The sequence below is a fragment of the Schistocerca americana genome, chromosome 1 (assembly GCF_021461395.2).
Source record: "Schistocerca americana isolate TAMUIC-IGC-003095 chromosome 1, iqSchAmer2.1, whole genome shotgun sequence".
NCBI lineage: Eukaryota > Metazoa > Arthropoda > Insecta > Orthoptera > Acrididae > Schistocerca > Schistocerca americana.
Genome location: NC_060119.1, coordinates 1,263,780,195 through 1,263,802,269, shown reverse-complemented (window position 1 = coordinate 1,263,802,269; position 22,075 = coordinate 1,263,780,195). Strand labels below are relative to the sequence as shown.

At 45.4% G+C, this 22,075-nt stretch overlaps 1 protein-coding gene across 1 annotated transcript in view; it reads left to right on the top strand.

Annotated features, from left to right (window-relative positions):
- Positions 1-22,075, top strand: part of LOC124598897 (ras-GEF domain-containing family member 1B-like) — a 495,556-nt gene that overhangs the window by 435,232 nt on the left and 38,249 nt on the right. The window contains exon 7 of the mRNA XM_047136034.1: positions 17,045-17,247. Within this exon, the coding sequence (XP_046991990.1) occupies positions 17,045-17,247 (203 nt within the window). The remainder of the gene's footprint in view (positions 1-17,044; positions 17,248-22,075) is intronic.

Here is a 22,075-nt window from a genome sequence, read left to right as displayed (position 1 = left end):
GCTTGTAGAATGATTTGTTTCACTAAATATGAGAGGGAAGTCTTCTACCTGTATATTTGTTCGAAACATTCTTCTTACACTGATTGATCATGTTATTTGCTTTATTTTTGGTTCACTTATACTGTTTATGCGTTCTATGATCAGCCGGCCGAAGTGGCCGAGCGGTTCTAGTCACTACAGTCTGGAACCGTGCGACCGCTGCAGTCGCAAGTTAGAGTCCTGTCTCGGGCATGGATGTGTGTGATGTCCTTAGGTTAGTTAGGTTTAAGTAGTTCTGAGTTCTAGGGGACTGATGACCTTAGAAGTTAAGTCCCATAGTGCTCAGAGCCATTTGAACCATTTTTCGTTCTGTGGCCAAAGACGTATGCAAGTAAGCTTGCGCCTATCTCACGTAAGTGATGCTGCAACTTCTACCTTCGATGATATTGTTAAGATGGCGTGGCGCCTTTCTTGATTTTACGCGGGTTTACTCTAAAATGATTACTGACACTACAAACTAGTTTGAATCAAACGCTTTGAATCAAAGGTGTTATCAGGAAAGTACAAATAAAATCGGAGCAGATTTGAAGCAACATGCAGGTGGTACTGATAGTTTCAATTCACTTACAGTCACCGATTTTCAGTCATATTTGATCCCAACGCCCGATGTATAATTACAGGGGAGCAAATCTTTATTAAATAGAAAAGACACATAAAGAAATTAGATGCGGTACTTCTTGAAAAAATATTATTTAGTAATCAAACAGTTCTCACCGTAATTCAGTAAAACGCCACATTCTTCCGTCAGGGCGGTCAGAAACAGTCTGAAAATCTAAGAGTAGAAGCAGGATAGGTTGAGGTGAGAAGTAATTGTTAAGAAAAAATCAATACGTTGCGCCGTTTCCGAGTCCATTAGCATTGAAGCTAACAACCAGACCGTTTCACACCCAAATTCAAGCGGCCTGGCAGGGATGGTTTCGCCACATGTCTTTTTTGCTAAAACCAAACAAGAGAACGATACAAAAATTGGATATGAGACGGTAGTAAGGATCGAACCCGAGCCAAACTTTGAGCTGTCTCGTGCGGTATTGTCCGCAGCTCGTGGTCTAGTGGCTACCGTTGTTGCATTTGGATCAGAGGGTCCCCTGTTTGATTCCCCGCCGGCTCGGGGATTTTCTTCGCTCGGGGACTGAGTGTTTATGTTGTCGGCATCATTTCATCATCATTCGTGAAAGTGGCGAGTATGGACCGTTTACGGACTGAGAATTTGTACGGGAGCTGATTATCGCGGAGTTGAGCGCCCCACAAACCAAATATCATCATCGTGCGGCATTGTCTACGCCGTGAGAACAACTGACACTAATTGTATCTGGCGGGACGGTTGGATTTTGGCGCGCAACTGCCTCATTGACTAACTTCAATACTAATTAACTCGGAAACGGCGCAACATATCGAATTTTTTTTCTTAACAATTACTTCTCACCGCAACCTACTCTGCCTATACCCTTTACAAGTTTTCCAGACTATTTCCGACCATCCTATATAGCTCACCCATGAGCTCTCCTGTGATGAGAAATCACTTACAGAATCGCAACAACTCTAATTTCTTGTAATCACGCTTTCTTTACCCCACTTTTACACACCTTTCTCACTGACAGATCTTCAGTCGTTCAGAATCCTCGTTCTCATACATTCAGAAACCAGAAAATCGCACACTTTCTATTCCAGCTTCCTTCACTCACAGCTACACCTACATACGTAACCCGCCAGCCACCGTATGGTGTGTGGCAGAGGTTACCGTGTGCCACGACTAGCCATTTCCTTTCCTGTTCCACTCACAAATGAAGTGAGAGATAAAAAATGCTTCGGCACTACCCCTAATTAATCGTATCTTCGTGCTACGTAATCTAAATATGAATAGGCGCAGAAGAATCGTTCTGTAGTCAGTCTCAAATGCCGGTTCTCAAGTTTCCTCAACAGTGCCTCGCGGAAAAAAAGAAAAGCCGTCTTCTCTCCAAGGGTTCCCATTGATTTTTTGAAGCGTCTCCGTAATACTTGCGTGCTGATAGAACCTACCAGTAACAAATCTAGCAGCCCGCGTCTGAATTGCTGCGGTTTCTTCATTTAATTCGACCTGGTGTGGATCCCACACACGCTGTCTCCATCCAGAATGAGATTTTCACTCTGCAGCGAAGTCTGTGCTGATATGAAAGTTCCTGGCAGATTAAAACTGTGTACCTGACCGAGAATCGAATTCGAGACCATTGCCTTTCGCGGGCAAGTGCTCTCGAGTTCGAGTCTCGGTCCGGCACACAGTTTTAATCCGCCAGAAAGTTTCACGCTGTCTCCATTTTAGATGAGCTAAACTTTCCTAACATTCTACCGATAAACCGAAGTGGACCATTCGCCTTCCCTGTTACCGTCCTTACGTGTTCATTCCATCCACGTCCGTTTCTCTGATTTTACACAGATATTAATGTTTCAGATACTGATCTCTCTCATGGCAACTGTACAAAAGAAAATATATATGTACCACATTTACATACATATAAATTTCCTTACTTCAGGTAACATAGATTAATGAAGGAAAGTGGAAGAAAGAAATGCAGTGTGAACAAACGCCTCATGAAAATTACGTCACAAAGCAGTAGACTGAATCTGTGGAATGGGGAATTAGCGGGGAACACAGACAGTGGCCACATAACTTTTTCGCGCCATGGGCCCCAGAAATCGGACGAACGCAGTACCTACTGCAGTCCGGCACGAACTGTTTGCGGCTGTAGAATTTCCGACGCCGTAGCGGTCGCGGTTTTCCCGTGGGGTGCCGCAGCTGCTGCGCGGAGGTTCTTTCTGATGTCGTCGCGACTGAACGCACACGCCGCTTTTTACACCTAATGCGCTGGATCGTGTTTATTTACCGAAAACATCATCTGCGGTCAGGATTTGTGCCGTCCGTACTGTATTATTTTTGTACGCATTTACAGGGCGACTCTTTTGTATTTCGTTTCCTTTTTAGTTTTATTTCACGCACACCAGACTGCCGGTCGCGAGTATTTGGCTATTCACTGGCCACGCTAATGTATAAAATCGGAAGAAATAACACAGCGGTAAATGCATGCAGCAGTTAAATTCCAATCACATTTGTAGAGTCGCACCGCGATTGGCGTTTTAAATAAATAAGTACACAATGGCACGAGTAGGCTAAAAGGCGAAATGTTACCATTTGTGGTGACCAGATTACAAACGACGCGCATTTCTGCCTGACATTCAGTGGGGTCAGTTTTCTCTGTGCTCCTGCCATACAGCTGTAAAAGTTATGAATCCCCTGTGTGCATACCAGTTACTCAAACACTCTGAACACGATACTTTGTTCGGACCACTTCATTCAGTAAGATGAAACGCTTTTATTTAGCTGATGTTCTCGCTCGCGAAACTGTGGCATTTAACATTTTACATCCTGTAGGTGTGGAAGTAAAACATGGACGATGAACACCTCAGTCGGGAAAAGACTGTAAACTTTTGAAATTTGGTACTACGCAAGAATGTTGAAGGATAGGTGAGGTAGCTAAATAAGAGATATTCTATTGAATCTGGAGGTGGGCCGGGGGGGGGGGGGGGGGGGGGGAGAAAGCATTGTGGCAGATTGTGACTAAAAGATAGGAGAGATTGGTAGACAACATACTGAGGTATCAAGAAGGAGTTCATTATTTATGAAGGGAAGTTGGGAGGTAAAAATTGTAGAGGTACAATAAGGCACGAGTACAGTAAGCACATCCAAATGGAAATAGGTTGGAGTAGTTATCCACACATGAAGAGACTTACCCACGAGACGTAGAGAAGAAGAGTAAGTTGTGAAGTTTTGCTAGCTGATGGGTAAGTTCAGCCTTATAATGGGAAAAGATTTCTTCCTAGGCGCACAATGGCCTTTTTCCTCACGTTATGTGAAACTTCTGTTTTGTCTGGTGAGGTCACTGTAATGATGTTTAAGAACAGTGCCATGGTTTCACTTCGGCTGTTAATTAACAAGTCGGAGGAGCGTTCAATAAGTGGTACAACACATTTTTTTTCTGGCTAATTTCGTTGGAAAATTTCAGAATTTCGTGTGAGACATCGTAGAATATTCCCGCTACATCCCTTATAGATTCATGAAGTTCCGATAAATGGAGCTGCTAAACATAGGCCGCAGTATGGTGTCTATAACAGATGTGCCTGTAATTGAAAAAAGTATCATTATGAACTCTGCATTGGCAAAAGATTCTGGAGTAATCCTCCACTCGGATCCCCGGGAGGGGACTGCCAAGAGGTAGGTGACCATGAGAAAAAGACTGAATAACCAACGAAAGGATAACGTTCTGCGAATCGGAGCGTGGAATGTCTGAAGTCTGAACGTGGTAGGGAAGGTAGATAATCTTGAAAGGGAAATGCTGAGGCTCAATCTTGATTTTCTGAAGATCATTGAAGTGAAATGGAAACAAGACAATAATTTCTGGTCAGATAAGTATAGGGTAATAGCAATAGCAGCTGAAAACGTTATATCGGTAGTAGCAATCGTCGTGAATAGGAAGGTAGGGCAAAGAGTGGGCTGCTGTGAACGGTTCAGTGATAGGTTTGTTCTCATCAAAATCGACAGCAAACCAACACCACCAACGATAGTTCAAGTATACATACCGACGTCGCAAGCGTAAGATCAAGAGCTAGAGAAAATATATGGGGATGTTGAACGGGTAATTCAATACGTAACGGGAGATGAAAATGTAATAGTTATGTGGGCATAGAATGCGGTTGTAGGGCAAGAAGCAGAAGAAAGGGTTACGGGAGAATATGGGCTTGGACTAGGAATGAGAGAGGAGAAACACTAATTGAGTTCTGCAACAAATTTCAGCTAGTAATTGGGAATACTCTGTTCAAGGATCGCAAGAGAAGGAGGTATTCTTGGAAAAGGCCGGGAGATACAGGAAGATTTCAGTTAAATTACATCATGGTCAGGCAGAGATTCCGAAAATACATACTGCATTGTACGGCGTACCCAGCAACAGATGTGGACTTAGATAACAATTTAGTAGTGATGAATAGAGTAGGCCAAAGTTTAAGAGACTGGTCAGGAAGAGTCAGTGCGCAAAGAAGTGGAATATGGAACTACTAAGGGATGAAGAAATACGCTCGAAGTTCCTTAGGATACAGATCTATTAGAAATAGTTCAGTAGAAAGTTCAGTTGAAGAAGGATGGGCATCGGGCAGTAATACAAGTCGGAAAGAAAAACATAGGTGCAAAGGAGGTAATTGCGAAGAAACCATGGGTAACAGGTGAAATACTTCAGCTGACCGACGAAAGAAGGAAGTATAAAAATGTTCAGAGAAAATCAGGAACACAGAAATACCAGTCACTTAGCTATGAAATAAATAGGAATTGCAGGAAAGCTAAGGTGAAATGCCTACATGGAAAATTTGAAGAAATGGAGAAAGAAATGACTATAGTAAGTACTGATTCAGAATGTACACTCCTGGAAATGGAAAAAAGAACACATTGACACCGGTGTGTCAGACCCACCATACTTGCTCCGGACACTGCGAGAGGGCTGTACAAGCAATGATCACACGCACGGCACAGCGGACACACCAGGAACCGCGGTGTTGGCCGTCGAATGGCGCTAGCTGCGCAGCATTTGTGCACCGCCGCCGTCAGTGTCAGCCAGTTTGCCGTGGCATACGGAGCTCCATCGCAGTCTTTAACACTGGTAGCATGCCGCGACAGCGTGGACGTGAACCGTATGTGCAGTTGACGGACTTTGAGCGAGGGCGTATAGTGGGCCTGCGGGAGGCCGGGTGGACGTACCGCCGAATTGCTCAACACGTGGGGCGTGAGGTCTCCACAGTACATCGATGTTGTCGCCAGTGGTCGGCGGAAGGTGCACGTGCCCGTCGACCTGGGACCGGACCGCAGCGACGCACGGATGCACGCCAAGACCGTAGGATCCTACGCAGTGCCGTAGGGGACCGCACCGCCACTTCCCAGCAAATTAGGGACACTGTTGCTCCTGGGGTATCGGCGAGGACCATTCGCAACCGTCTCCATGAAGCTGGGCTACGGTCCCGCACACCGTTCGGCCGTCTTCCGCTCACGCCCCAACATCGTGCAGCCCGCCTCCAGTGGTGTCGCGACAGGCGTGAATGGAGGGACGAATGGAGACGTGTCGTCTTCAGCGATGAGAGTCGCTTCTGCCTTGGTGCCAATGATGGTCGTATGCGTGTTTGGCGCCGTGCAGGTGACCGCCACAATCAGGACTGCATACGACCGAGGCACAAAGGGCCAACACCCGGCAACATGGTGTGGGGAGCGATCTCCTACACTGGCCGTACACCACTGGTGATCGTCGAGGGGACACTGAATAGTGCACGGTACATCCAAACCGTCATCGAACCCATCGTTCTACCATTCCTAGACCGGCAAGGGAACTTGCTGTTCCAACAGGACAATGCACGTCCGCATGTATCCCGTGCCACCCAACGTGCTGTAGAAGGTGTAAATCAACTACCCTGGCCGGCAAGATCTCCGGATCTGTCCCCCATTGAGCATGTTTGGGACTGGATGAAGCGTCGTCTCACGCGGTCTGCACGTCCAGCACGAACGCTGGTCCAACTGAGGCGCCAGGTGGAAATGGCATGGCAAGCCGTTCCACAGGACTACATCCAGCATCTCTACGATCGTCTCCATGGGAGAATAGCAGCCTGCATTGCTGCGAAACGTGGATATACACTGTACTAGTGCCGACATTGTGCATGCTCTGTTGCCTGTGTCTATGTGCCTGTGGTTCTGTCAGTGTGATCATGTGATGTATCTGACCCCAGGAATGTGTCAATAAAGTTTCCCCTTCCTGGGACAATGAATTCACGGTGTTCTTATTTCAATTTCCAGGAGTGTAGAAGAGTCAAAACTACCTTCGATCAAAATAAATGCAAGAGTCGTAATACTGCAGTAAGAGTCCAATGGGAATTTCACTGTTAAATATAGTGGAGAGAGAGGGTAGGTGGGAAGGCTACACAGAAGGGCTCTATGAGGGGGAGATTTGTCTGATGACGTGACAGAAGACAAAACAGGAGGTGATATGGAAGATATAGGGGATTAAGTATAAGAATCAAAATTTAAAAGAGCTTCGGAAAACTTAAGGTCGAATAAGGCAGAAGGGATTGATAACATTCCACCATACTTTCTAGTCATTGAGGGGAAGTGGCAACAAGACGTCTGTTCATGATGAATCCGGCGATATATTATCAGACTTTCGGAAAAATGGTCATCCACACAATTGCGAAGATTCAAAGAGCCAACATCTGCGAGATTTATCGCACAATCAGGTTAACAGCTCATGCATCCAAGATGCTGACAAGAGTAGTATGGAGAAGAATGGAGAAGAAAAACGGGTTAAAACGGGTGTAAGACAGGGATGTAGTCTTTCGCCCTTATTGTTCAGTCTTTATAGCGAAGAAACAATTACGGAAATAAAAGAAAGCTTCAAGGGTGAAATTAAAATTCAAGGGGAAACGATATCAGTGATAAGATTCGTTAATGACGTTACTGTCGTCAAAGAGGTGAAGCAGAATTACAGAATCTGCGGAGTGGAATGAACAGTGTAATGAGTGCAGAATATGGGCAGAGTAAATCAATGAAAGGCGAAAGTAATGAGAAGTAGCAGAAATGAGAAAAGCGAGAAAATTCACATCAGAATTGGTAATCACGAAGTAGATGAAGTTACGGAAGTCAGCTACCTAGGCAGCAAAATAACGCATGACCGACGGAGCAAGGAGGACGTAAAAAGCAGATTTGCACTGGTAAAAGAGACATTCCTTGCCAAGAGAAGTCTACTACTTTCAAACGTAGCCCTTGATTTGAAGAAGAAATTTCTGAGAATGTACTTTTGGAGCACAGCGTTGTTTGGTAGTGAGACACAGACTGGGAAAACCGGAAAAGAGGAGAATTGAACGATTTGAGATGTGGTGGTGCAGAAGGTTGCTGAAAATCGGATGGACTGACAAGGTGAGGAATGAGGCGGTTCTCCGAAGAATAGGCGAGGGGAGGTATATATATATATATATGGGAAGCACAGACAAGAAAAACGGATAGGAGGGTATGACATATGATACGACATCATCGAATAACTTCCATGATACTAAAGGGAGCCGTAGAGGGTAAAAACTGTGGAGGAAGACAGAGACTGGGATACACTTCGGATGTTGTTTGCAATTGCTGCTCTGATGAAGAGGTTAGCACAGAATGGGAATTCGTGGCGGGCCGCACCAAACTACTGAGAAGACTGATGACTGAAATTGGTGGTGCACTCTAAGTAGGGAGCTGTCACGAGCTCCTTTAGGCGGAAAACCAGAGCATCACAGACATTCATAGCCGCTTGCAGAATGTATGCGGAAACATGGCAGTGAACAAAAGCACGGTGAGTCGAAGGGCGAGGCGTCATCATGACAACGTGGTCGCGCAAACCTGTCCTATCTCCCGCGTCCCGGCCGGCTGCACACAGCTGAGACGTCTGTAAAGTGCAGACGTGAGGACGCTCTTATTCGAGGTGATAGACGGATCACAAACACCTCGCTGCTTAGTTAGATTTCTCTTGGTAGAGGTGACACACTAGCCCACCAGTTGGTGTACTCAACGGTGTATCCCGCTCGGTTCCTCGCCACGTAACAGAAGACCGTAAAGAGCGTCTGTTTGACAAAATGAAGAGTGCATCCCGCGAGAAGCAGTACGTGGATGATGGAGAGGTCATTGATGCAGCACGACGTTGACTCCTACGTCGAATGGTTCAAATGGCTCTGAGCACTATGGGACTTAACATCTGAGGTCATCAGTCCCCCAGAACTTAGAACTACTTGAACCTAACTAACCTAAGGACATCACACACATCCATGCCCGAGGCAGGATTCGAACCTGCGACCGTAGCGGTCGCGCGGTTCCAGACTGTAGCGCCTATCCGATGTCGACCAGTAGAGTGGTACCATGTGGGAAGATAGGTCCCCCAAGCAGCCTAGGGTAAGGCCGTCGCACTGAACGTAGACTACGTTCAAAATAGGATCTTGTAGCCAAAGGAGTGGGGAATAATGAGAGAATCCTGAATGAGGCCAACTTGCAGAGAAGGCTTGCATTTTTTATTGAACGTCCCTCGTATTTACATTATTGCATTTCGCACAATTGGCCAATTTCGCCAATAAAAGTTATCTTATGTAAAAATGCTGGTTCATTCTACCTCATACCCGAGCCAGCCGGCCACTGTGGCCGAGGGTTCTAGGCGCTTCAGTCTGGAACCGCGCGACCGCTAGGGTCGCAGGTTCGAATCCTGCCTCGGGCATGGATGTGTCTGATGTCCTTAGGTTAGTTAGGTTTACGTAGTTCTGAGTCTTGGGGACTTACGACCTCGGATGTTAAGTCCCATTGAGGTTAGAGCCATCTCAACCATTTGGCCAGTTTCGGCCTTACAGGCCTTTCTCAACCACGACGACACTTGCCGGTCGTGCGGCACTTAATAAAGCAAGTACACGTTAAGTAAGCAACCATCGACGTGGAACCATGTCACTAACGGATGTACACCGGTGGTACTCTACAGGAAGACAATGATTATAACGGATGGGATGGGTGTATAGTGCTGTCATGTCTGTGCTATGTGACGACGAGAGAAAGCATACAGTGAAACACTGTGCCTAAACTCGAATAGCAACAAGGGGGCCGCCGGTCTCAAAGTCCCCATTTGACGGACGGTTCACAGCCATCAGCGTCAAGTGCCCCCATTTCATGAGACACCGAGAAAGGTTTGGAATTCAGTCCAGGACCGTGGGGCTGTCCGGTGGGCGTGAAGTTTACCCCGGCAAGTCGCCTCCCATTGCCTGTCAAACAGTGGCGGGGAGAATTTCTCCCGCCACCAGGACTGGAATCGGATGCTTCCAGTTCGAGTATCACGGCACAGGCTTGCTTAACGGCTTCGGTAACGGAGACAGATTTACTTGCTCTAAAATGTCTGTGTAATGACAGGTAACTGTGACAACATGTACTAAAATCATTTCTGAGAACACGAACCAACAGCTCAAACTGTATGATGATTTCTGCCGTTACGAAATTATTTTAAACTCGATGGTGGACCGCTTGCAGAAGAACGGAGGAAGGATGGTGGGTTTGGCCTGGGGGAGGGAAGGGGGGGGGGGGGACATTCAGAAGTTGGACCGGTGTGCTTTAGAGGACCATACGTCAGGGTGTGTGTGGGGGTTCCGATCCGGAATGCAGGTCACGTGCGGTCGTAAGCATCAAGCAGCGCTGCGCTCGCCTTGCTCGCGAAACACTCCAGTGGTTGTACCAAACCTGGAGAGAGGAAGGGTGTAGCACTGCTGACGTCACCCTGTGTGCCAAGTCTCAGAGGGCTGAGGCGCTCCTCATGAAGTGAAAGTAGTGTCAGGGACATTGCAGTCCTCAATAATTGCCTCCCGTGCGCCCTGAGTTTGTAAGATGAACTCTTGCTTAAAAGAGTTTATTTGTTAAATAGGAAATCGATTATGTTTGGTCTTAACCGGTAACTACCCAATCTCCGATTCTTTAAAAAGTCGAACTCCCAAGTACAGGGTGATACAAAAAGAAAGAGCAGATTTCAGTTGTTCAATACAGATAAACTACACTGAGGGAAAAAAAGGAGCTGTACCAAAACATAGCCGGCCGGAGTGGCCGTGCGGTTCTAGGCGCTACAGTCTGGAACCGAGCGACCGCTACGGTCGCAGGTTCGAATCCTGCCTCGGGCATGGATGTGTGTGTGATGTCCTTATGTTAGTTAGGTTTAATTAGTTCTAAGTTCTAGGCGACTGATGACCTGAGAAGTTTAGTCGCATAGTGCTCAGAGCCATTTTTGAACCAAAACATAACAAATGAAAGGTAATGAAACTGCAAGAGTACATTTGTCTACCTAACGTATTTAATTACGTGTTATCATTGCAAGACGACAGGTTAATGCAGGCGCGAGGAATGCCTTTGCAAATGTGAAATGCTGGTACACTAATAACCGGTGTGGCCGCCACAATGTGAAACGCGAGCGGGCAAGCTGCGTGTGTTGTACAGGTGGCGCATGTCCGCTTATCGGACAGAGTTACACGCCTGTTGCACGTAGTCGGTCAAGACGGTAGTGCTGATTTTGGATGGCACTGGAGCTCTCGTCCGATGATCTCCCATATGTGTTCGACTGCAGACAGGTCTGGTCATCGAGCAGGCCAAGGCAACATGTCGACACTTTGTAGGGCATGTTGGTTTACAACAGAGGTATGTGGGCGAGCGTTATCGTGTTGGCAACAACCTCTGGAATGCTGTTCGTGAGTGGCAACACAGCAGGTAGAATAGCCTGATTGACGCACAAATTTGCAATGAGGGCGCTTGGGGTACACGGCGAGAGTGCACCAGCTGTCATATGTAATCGCGTCCCAAATGGTTCAAATGGCTCTGAGCACTATGGGACTTAACAGCTGAGGTCATCAGTCCCCTAGATCTTAGAACTACTCAAACCTAACTAAGCTAAGGACACTACACACATCCACGCGCGAGGCAGGATTCGAACCTGCGACCGTAGCGGTCGGCCGGTTCCACACTGAAGCGCCCAGAACCGCTCGGCCAATCCGGCCGGCAATCGCGTCCCAGACCATAACTCCAGTGCGTCTAGCACACAGAAAGGTGGGCTGCATGTCCACAAGCATGTCCACAACTGGCCTCCTTCTAACCAACATGCAGCCGTTACTGGCAGAGAGGCACAACCAGCTTCCATCAGATAGCAATATACCTCCACCCTGCCCTCCCAAGAGCTGTAGCTTGACGCCACTGAAGTCGGAAATGGGGGTGGTTTGGGATCGGTGCAATACGCTCTACAGAGAATCTGTCTCGGAGCTGTCCTTAAAGTAATGGCTTCGGAACTGCTCGTTGTGTCTCTGTAGTGCCAACGGCTGCTCAAATTGCTGCTGCAGATGCAGTACGATGTGCCAGAGCCATACGCCGAAGCCGGCAGTAGTGGCCGAGCGGTTCTAGGCGCTTCAGTCTGGAACCGAGCGACCGCTACGCTCGCAGGTTCGAATCCTGCCTCGGGCATGGGTGTGTGTGATGTCCTTAGGTTAGTTAGGTTTAAGTAGTTCTAAGTTCTAGGGGACTGATGACCACAGATGTTAAGTCCCATAGTGCTCAGAGCCATTTGAACCATACGCCGAAAACGGTGGTCTTCCCTCTCGGAAGTACGATGTGGCCATCCGAAGCCCAGTCTTCTTGCGACTCTACTTTCTCGTAACCATCGCTGTCATTAATCATGTGCAGTGGCTACACTCCCACCAAGTCTTTCTGCCATATCGCAGAAGCAACATCCAGCTTCTCGTAGCCCAATTAGACGACCTCCGTCAAACTCGGTGAGGTGTTGATAATGGCTTCTTCGTCGTCCTAAAGCCATTCTTGACTAACACCAATTCACTACGTCCAGTCTTAAAAGCAACTAACTTTCACGACCGTTACAGCGTGTATTTAAAGCAAACCTGACCTAACTCCTCAAAGTGCATTTAAATAAAACCTGGTTTGCATCCCTATAGTCGCGCTAGTAGCGTCACTCTTATGCGGCTGCCTTCAAATCTGAACAGTGATCACCTTTCAGATGTAGAAACACCCTTGCAATTTTTCTTTTATGTCGCGGAACTCTTTCTTGGTGTTCTTTTTTTTCTTTCGTTTTGTTTTCTTCATCACCGTATGAAAGACAGAAGAAACACGTTGCGCAAGTCACTGGATAGAGGAAACTTCCAAGTTTTATTTTCGCACAGACACTATATCACACACTCAACATGAGCACCATGCGTTACTCGAGAAACACCGAATGACTAGATCCGTGTTTATTGACTTGACAGCTTCGATTTATTACACTCAGGTCTTGAGCAGTAGTTTCCACAGGTGAGCCGGCCGCGGTGGTCTAGCGGTTCTAGGCGCTTCAGTCTGGAACCACACGATCGCTACGGTCGCAGGTTCGAATCCTGCTTCGGGCATGGATGTGTGTGATGTCCTTAGGTTAGTTAGGTTTAAGTAGTTCTAAGTTCTAGGGGACTGATGACCACAGATGTTAAGTCCCATAGTGCTCAGAGCCATCCACAGGTGAAAAAACGACTGTCTTTTATGTACCACACAGAAAAAAAAATCACTAGGCACGCGGTTCGGTGACCTGGGAGGTCGAAAGCAGTGAATAAGGTCTTGTTGTCCGCCTCTTCCAATCCAACGTTGTGGGATGCTGTTGTTAAGATAACGCCGCCCCTCAAAGTGAAAGTGTCGCGGGGGGCCGCGATGCATAAAAATGAAAATCATTGGAATCTTGGTGTGAGGGAAATATCAATTTTGCAGTATGCCCAGGTACGACATTCCTGTCACAGTTTCTTTCGCAACAAAAGAAAGACTCATAAACTTTGTGAACAAAAACGGCGAAAAACATTCAATACCAGTGACTCTCTTTCATGTTCGACGATGACGCCAGGACAGCCGGGATGGCCAAGCGGTTCTAGGCGCTTCAGTCTGGAACCGCGCTACCGCTACGGTCGCAGGTTAGGATTCTGCCTCAGGCATGGATGTGTGTGATGTCCTTAGGTTAGTTAGGTTTAAGTAGTTCTAAGTTCTAGGGGACTGGACCTCAGATGTTAAGACCCACAGTGCTCAGAGCCATTTGAACAATTTTTTTTTATGATGCCAGTACTTTGTGGCCCCCAAATTCTTAAGTTATGGGTGTTTAGTTTACCCGATACATGAAACTTTGATTCGTCCCTTCGTGTCCTCTGCCATATCCTGGAGAACTGGAATGCAAAATTCGTTCCTTCTGTTCCGCCGGAACGTAACTACTGCAGTAACTGCTACTTGTAAGCATTCATACGCAGGCATCGTTTCAGAAGACGCCATAGCTTTGTTTGAGGAAGCTGACGTTGCTGTCCTGGACTTCTTCTACTGGGGGTCTTCCCTTTGCGTGTGCAATCAGGTTTCAAGAATTTTGTATGCCAGTCATAAATCTGCTTGTGCAGAGGCGGCTTCTTGTTGAATCGATGGCGGAATGCACGTTGCACTTTAACAATGTATCGACTTCTCCTAAAGTCCAACACATAAAATGATATCTCTTGTGGTATAGTTTCCATGTTGCTACAAACAAACAACAGCACAGATGTGGCGAAAAAAGAAACTTCCTCTGTCCAGTGATATGCGTAATGTGTTTGTATCTCCCATAGTTTGTCTGAAATAAACAACTGAATTCTGGTCGTTCTTTCTTCACGCATATTAATGTTTATAAAGCCATATCTCCTGACATATGCGTCGTGCGAGAATATAATTTTGCAGATACAGTCAGTGCTATGTATAGGCATTTTCTCAAAAATTTGTTGTGAGTAGATTCAGTATTAAAGAAGTAATAAATTAAAAGATGATGCCTGATTCTGCAGTTTTACTGCTTGAACAGTGAAAACGGAGTAAGCGATAAACTTTTTTTCCTTTCATTAAGGGTGGGGGGGATGGGGGAGACGGTAGGTCAACGAGAAAAAGGTTCTAATAAGGCTGGAAATTATGTGTAAAGTGTTTGGAAGTCCTAAGTGTTCTCGCCCGCATCTCGTGGTCGTGCGGTAGCGTTCTCGCTTCCCACGCCTGGGTTCCCGGGTTCGATTCCCGGCGGGGTCAGGGATTTTCTCTGCCTCGTGATGGCTGGGTGTTGTGTGATGTCCTTAGGTTAGTTAGGTTTAAGTAGTTCTAAGTTCTAGGGGACTGATGACCATAGATGTTAAGTCCCATAGTGCTCAGAGCCATTTGAACCATTCCTAAGTGTTCTCATTCTGAAGTAATCGATAAATATAGTGTCGGGTAGTTTGCGCACTGTATTACACTGCCTAAAAACATATACACTAACATTAACGTAAGATTATAGTTCTTAATGAGTAGAGTATGATAGCATTTTAAATTTTTAAGTTCTTTAGGTTTGAATTTTAGAGTCCGTGATGGGGCTTTCTTGCTTCGTATGAGCGTTACTGTCATATCCCTGTATACTGACCAATCCTCCTGGGACAAGGAGTTTTATAGCTGCATTCACTTCTTTCTGTGCCGATATTAGATTCATTAAAGGATAGTGCACATCTTTTTCGTTCTAGTGTTGTGCTTGTGAATTTCTGTGTTACTCTCAAACATATATGGATTGATGATAACTAATTTCATAAGTGAATATATGTCCTTTAAGACAGTGGTTAATATTCCCAGCTGCTTAAAAAGTTACCTGCAAGGTGCGGGTTCTGAAATGCACACATAATTACATGTCCCGGCATTCTGGAAACTGACAAGGTGACCTTACGGATTCTGGTCCTCTTCAGTTTTGTTCACAGTTAAGGACTTGAAGTGCGGTAAGTGCAGTTTGACGCATTTCGCAAAAACATTCGGAAAAGTCGACTGTGAAGTTGTCGGAGTGCTGTTAACTATAGAACATTTCACGGCAGGTAAGTGAGTCTCACACAGCTGAAGAGCTAATCTCGAAATCAAGAGGTCGCTGGTTCGATTCTCTGTAGGAGGTTTTTCAAATTTTTTTGCATTCATTATTTATTATTAAACTGAAATGCTAACTAAAAAATGTTGAAGTGAATTTTAATTTTTTAATCAAAATAACGTTTTCACATTTATTTACCGATAGCGTGAAAATGTGAGTGCCCATAATAAATTACATATTTTTAGTAACATCATAATTGTGTTTCTAATATTATTCTTGTGTTTTCGTAGTCTCTAGAAATAAAAAAGTGTTTCACATTGTACTTCATGTTCCCCATATTTTATCCATTACATGCTCGCTTTAATCATGCCATTGGTACAAGGTTCGGTCTCTTGCAGTGAATATGATGATAATTGGTATATGAGAGTCATTCCATAAGTCATGGCAACTATGGTAGCCTATATCTTTCAATAACGCGACAACATGAGAATTCCACGATGTGCCATGAACCGGTACCGCAGTGTGGCTCTGAGCACTATGGGACTTGACTTCTGAGGTCATCAGTCCCCTAGAACTTAGAACTACTTAAACCTAACTAACCTAAGGACATCACACACATCCATGCCCGAGGCAGGATTCGAACCTGCGACCGTAGCGGTAGCGGTCGCGCGGTTCCAGACTGTAGCGCCTAGAACCGTTCTGCCACTCCGACCGGCGGTACCGCAGTGTGTCTGTATGTCAACTTAAAACAGGGGTCGAGTATAGGAGGTCACGGTAATTTTTGAAATGCAACATCGCATTGGAAATTTGTTATTGTTCACGAATACAAGGGGAACCAAAAAAAATTCAATCAAAATCAATTACTGTGCCTCGAAATAATCCCTCAGAGCAACACACAGCGTTGCCAACGATGAAGAAGACAGTGAATGCGATTGGAATTGCGCTAATGTATACCACCTGTCGCCGAAATGCCGTCAAGATATATGACCTGTTTACAAAGAGTCATTTGTGGAATGGGGTCGAAGTCGCATGGTTCAAATGGCTCTGAGCACTATGGGACTTAACACCTGTGGTCATCAGTCCCCTAGAACTTAGAACTACTTAAACCTAACCAACCTAAGGACATCACACACATCCATGCCCGAGGCAGGATCCGGACCTGCGAGCGTAGCGGTCGTGCGGTTCCGGACTGAGCGCCGAGAACCGCGTCCGGCCGAAGTCGCATGGACTGGGGTCTGGTAAGTAGAGTGGGTGGGTGAGGATCCATCTTGTAGCAAAGACAAACTGAATGCTTCAGGCGCTGGTACCGAGCCATCCTCAATCTCTCAGCTGATTTTTGTAATATTTGACTCAGGCTATCCAATGTATTTACTGCGATTACGGTGATGCTACATCTTCGCATGATATACTGTAGTTGCCATGAGTTACGGAATGACCCTCGCAAATATTATTCGTACTATATTGTCATGTATAATGTGTACACGCGGTAAGTGCAAAACTGGATGTGTATGTGCTGAAGGTGTATAATGATATTTCACTGCGCGCTCGTACTGACTGTCGGGTGCTTTCGCCGCTTGTTGCAGTGGAGCAAGGTGCAGTCGGCCAAGTTCTCGATCCTGGAGCACCAGATGGACCCCTCGTCCAACTTCAGCAGCTACAGGTCGACGCTGAAGGCGGCGATGTGGCGGTCGGCCGGCGCCACAGACGAGCGCCAGCGCATCGTCATCCCCTTCTTCTCGCTGCTCGTCAAGGACCTCTACTTCCTCAACGAAGGCTGCGCCAACAAGTGAGTTAAACCACCGTCCACCTACCTTCGTCCATCCTCCATCAGCTGATTTTTTGTCATCTAGTTCAAAGTAGAGTCTGGTATCACCAGCTACTACATAGGGCCTAAGGACGCTTACGTATGGGAGCAGAACTGAAGAACATAACATACGTTCCCCTTAAGACGATGGACCATTAAGTATAAATATCTATGGAGTGAGCATTCGGATGCTCCAGCATCTCCTGCAGCTCAAGTCACGTCATTTTAGGACGGTCCATTTAAGCCCGTATAACGCTTAGCGTATTTTGAGTATTTTTACTTTGCCGGTAAAGATACGTCACCTTCAGAGGTACCATAAAGCTTTTTATACGTGTTTTACAGACATAAACAAATTGATTCGTGGAACTGAAGTTAACTTGAAGATTTGAAGAGCAAGGGTATTGTGCTTTTTCACCACAGTATGAATGCTCAGAACCTACCTTATTTAATTTTCTTTCTGTTGCACTTACTCATATCGTCGAGTCTATATTCTATTTGATTACGTTAGAATGGAACTGTATAGGGCGTCGAATGTCACGAAAAAAAACCAAAATATTTGCAACCATGAAACTGTTATAGTAAGTCATTAACACCCCCTGATCCAGCAAAACATTCTTCTGCGAAGTCTTCAGGACACAGTTTGAATATGTTTGTACGAAAGAAATTCTTCCGTATTATTTTGTGGAACCGTATTTTGACTCTGTTCATCTTTCAGGAAACTAATTCAGTAATTATTCTATAGTGATTGAGATCATTTCTGATGTATGTAGTTGATCTGTAGGTGGCAGGTGGTATGTGCGTTATCCGCTCGTATCACTTAGTACTAATTCTTGGTACAGGATTTCCTGGTGACGACGAGTATCTTAAAGTGCTAAAACACCAACGGTATTATCAACACCCGGTCTACTGAGGTAATCGCATTTGTCTTTGTAAAGTCCTTACACTTATTTGCAAGATATTCACTTTAGGCCCAAAATTTAGTTGGCAACTGGAATTTTGAAGTGCCACTTTTCTTCACGGTAAATGATGAGAGCCTAAACAGTTGCAGGATAAAGCTTTATTAATAATTCTTGACCACGGTTTCGGTATATCTAAATATACCTTGATCAGAAGTAAAATACCTAAAATTACATCCTGCATTGGAGATTAATAAAACAATTGTGCCAAAGGCGTCGTCAGTATTTAAAGCATCATCTCCATTTATATGTATAAATGGGGATATGTTTTAACTACTGACGACGCCTTTTATAAATGGGGATATGTTTTAACTACTGACGACGCCTTTTATACGTATAAATGGAGATGATGTTTTAACTACTGACGACGTCTTTGGCATAATTGTTTTATTAATCTCCATTGCAGGATGTAATTTTAGGTATTTTACTTCTGCTGAAGGTATATTTAGATATACCGAAACCGTGGTCAAGAATTTTTAATAAATCTTTATACAGCAACAGTTTTGGCTGTCATCATTTATCGTGAAAAATGTCAACAGTTGCTGTTTCAGCCATGTTTAAAATCTTGAAGGTGCCACTTGTATTATTTTTATTTTGGTTTTGCTGCTCTTGGTAAAGACCATGAGAGATCGCTGTTCCCTGTACGGTACTCATTTGTGTAGACTTTTTACCGTTCTGTTCCTGAAGAACGTTGTCTGGGGTGCACTGTACTGGAGGTTGCCTACAGGTCATTATACTTTCTAGTAACACCAACTTTTGTTAGCAATGTATCTATCTTCAAACACAGAATTGGTAAAATAAAATATTTGGGACAATTGTCAGTTCGCTCTTGTCATTCCCTCGTGATAAGCGATTTTTGCGCAAATTTAGAATTTGTGCACGTAGGAGTTAAGCGCGGGTAACAGTCGGCTGACATAACCCGAGGACACGCCATCCTGGCGGGGTCGCCACCGGCAAACTGCAGCCGCAGGTGCGGGCCTGCGTGTCGCGCACAATGGTGAGCCGGGCGCCGTAACTCAGCGTGCCACAAAAACCTCGTCTCCAGCCCGAGCCTCCGCCCCTTTCTTTAATTCGGCCGCAGGCCTCTCTTCCCCCGCCCCTTCCCACCCCTCCTTCACGCCGCGAGCCTTTCTAATCCCGTCGCCAGAATTACTTACACGAGGCGGAAACCGCGACAAAAGGCGCCAGCGGAGAAAATACACAGCGGCCGCTCATATTGCGGCCACAGCGGCAGTAGCGGCGGCAATAGCAGCCGCTTTAAATATTTAAAGCAGGCGGGCAGCGAGGCTCTGCATAGCCGCCGACCCAGGCGTGTAATATCGCCCCGTGCCTCACTCTCTGAGTCCGCAAAGTTCTCAGAATTTTCATTAAGGATTTATTTCCTTGTGGCAACAATTTATACTTACTGGTTTCTGCACTTCTGTTGACGCTAAAGAGAAAGATGTCTAATATCCAACGTCTAGAACAACAGATTAAAATGGGAGACACAAGGAAAGGATCTCGTATTAAAAGATTATAAGACAGAAATGTAGTCATCCTTCTCTACTATTCAACATACACTATGTGATCAAAAGTATCCGGAAATCCCAAAAAACATACATTTCTCATATAAGGTGCATTGTGCTGCCACCTGCTGCCAGGTACTCCATATCAGCGACCTCAGTAGTCATTAGACATCGTGAGAGAGCAGAATGGGACGCTCCGCGGAACTTACGGACTTCGAACGTGGTCAGGTGTCTTACTTCTTTACGCTAGATTTTCACTCTTCTAAACACCCTAGGTCCACTGTTTCGGATGTCATAGTGAAGTGCAAACGTGAAGGGACACGTACAGCGCAGAAACGTACAGACCGATCTCGTCTGTCGACTGACAGAGACCGCCGACAGTCGAAGAGGGTCGTAATGTGTAATAGGCAGACATCTATCCAGACCATCGTACAGGAATTCCTAACTGCATCAGGATCCGTCGCAAGTACGATGACAGTTAGGCTGGCGGTGAGAAAACTTGGATTTCATTGTCAAGCGGTTGCCCATAAGCCACACATCACGCCGGTAAATGCCAAACGACGCCTCGCATGGTGTAAGGAGCGTAAACATTGGACGACTGAACAATGGAAAATCGTTGTGTGGACTGACGAATCACGGTTCACAATGTGGCAATCGGATGACAGGGTGTGGGTATGGCGAATGCCTGGTGTACGTCATCTGCCAGTGAACGGCAAAGGTTCGAGTCTCGGTCCGGCACACAGTTTTAATCTGCCAGGAACTTTCAAGCTCATAAAGAAATGCAGAGGTTGTTGACGTCTATTGGGATATCTTGCAGCACACACCGAACAAGAACGAACTGCATTCTTCTTTCGTTCTCCATATACCTTGAGCATTCTGCCTTTTTCTGAACTGGTAAATCCCATCGTCCACACACAACCCACTGCTTGGACTGTAATATACTAACTAGCGAGCGGCAATGCACTGAAGGAACATACACACGCACTGTAAGGAAACACAACATCGTACCTAACAACTATGCAGGTTGAATGGCACAAACAAGTGTTGATAGCGAAACTTTTCGAAATACGATATCTCCTAAACGACTCGCACTGGAATCCTGCAACAACCACCACTGACAGTGTAATGTAATATACTTTTAGTTTGTTAATGTCAACAGGCATTGTTCCGTTTTAAAAAGTATAAGTTTGCACAAAAATACACTATCTAAGTAATATTAGAATCTGTTTACTGGCTAACAGCACGAGCCCCTGACTAACTATCCATTCTGTGAAAACCACACATCCAAGCACTTTCATTTTCCGGAATATTTGCGATACAGATTTAAGGTGATTCACCCTGATTTTATCGAAGAGGCAATTAAGGGACAAAACAAAGTTGGATAAAAATTTGGGGTGAAAGGATAAGATTCTATGGTGACATCACTTTCGTCAGTGAAACTGAGCGAGTATTACAGAACCTGTTGAATAGATTGAGAATAATCCGAAAGTGGTGAAAATTAGGGGAAATGAGATTAGCGATTAACATTGTAACTGGGGACCGCAAAGTAGACGATTTGTACGAATTCTGGTACCTTGGAAGCAAAATAATCCATTACGGACGAAGCAATGTAGATGTAACAACAGGTTAACACAGTCAATGAGGACGTTCCTGCCGACAAAAATCTACTGGTATCACACATCGGCCTTAGTCCGAGGAAGAAATTTCGGAGAAAGTACATTTGTATTACAGCACCGTATGGAAGTGAGACATGTACATTGGAAGAACCGGAACAGAGGAGAATCGAAGCGTTCGAGATGTGATGCTAAGAAGAATGTTGAGAGTTAATTGGACTGATAAGACAAGGAGTGAGGAAGTTCTCCGCAGAATCGGGAACAATAGAAATATCTGGCAGACATTGACTATGAAGAGCCAGGAAGATAAGACCTGTATTAAGAGATCATGTAACAATTTCCGAGGTAGTCCGGGGAAAGGTAGAAGACAAAAACTGTATTAAAATAAGGATTTGAATACATTCAACTAACAACTGAGACTGTTGGATGTATGTGGTACAGTCTCAGACACTGGCACAAACCGCATGGAAATCAGAAGACCGTGACTTTACGAGAAGAAGAAAAGTTTGCTGCAGCGTGTGACGTTCTTTAGCAGTTACGTTACGTTCCCAGAGACGTGTATACGCCAAGGGTGGAGAAATGCCTATCAGCACAGCAGTTGGCAACATTTGTTTTTATTTTTTGTGTAAAGTAAAACTAGCTTTTGCATACTTCAAATGAATGTAGATTATCACCCAGACGCTTTTCGCGTTTATTGATACTAAATCATTATTTGGTGACCGCCCCCGGTAGTTAA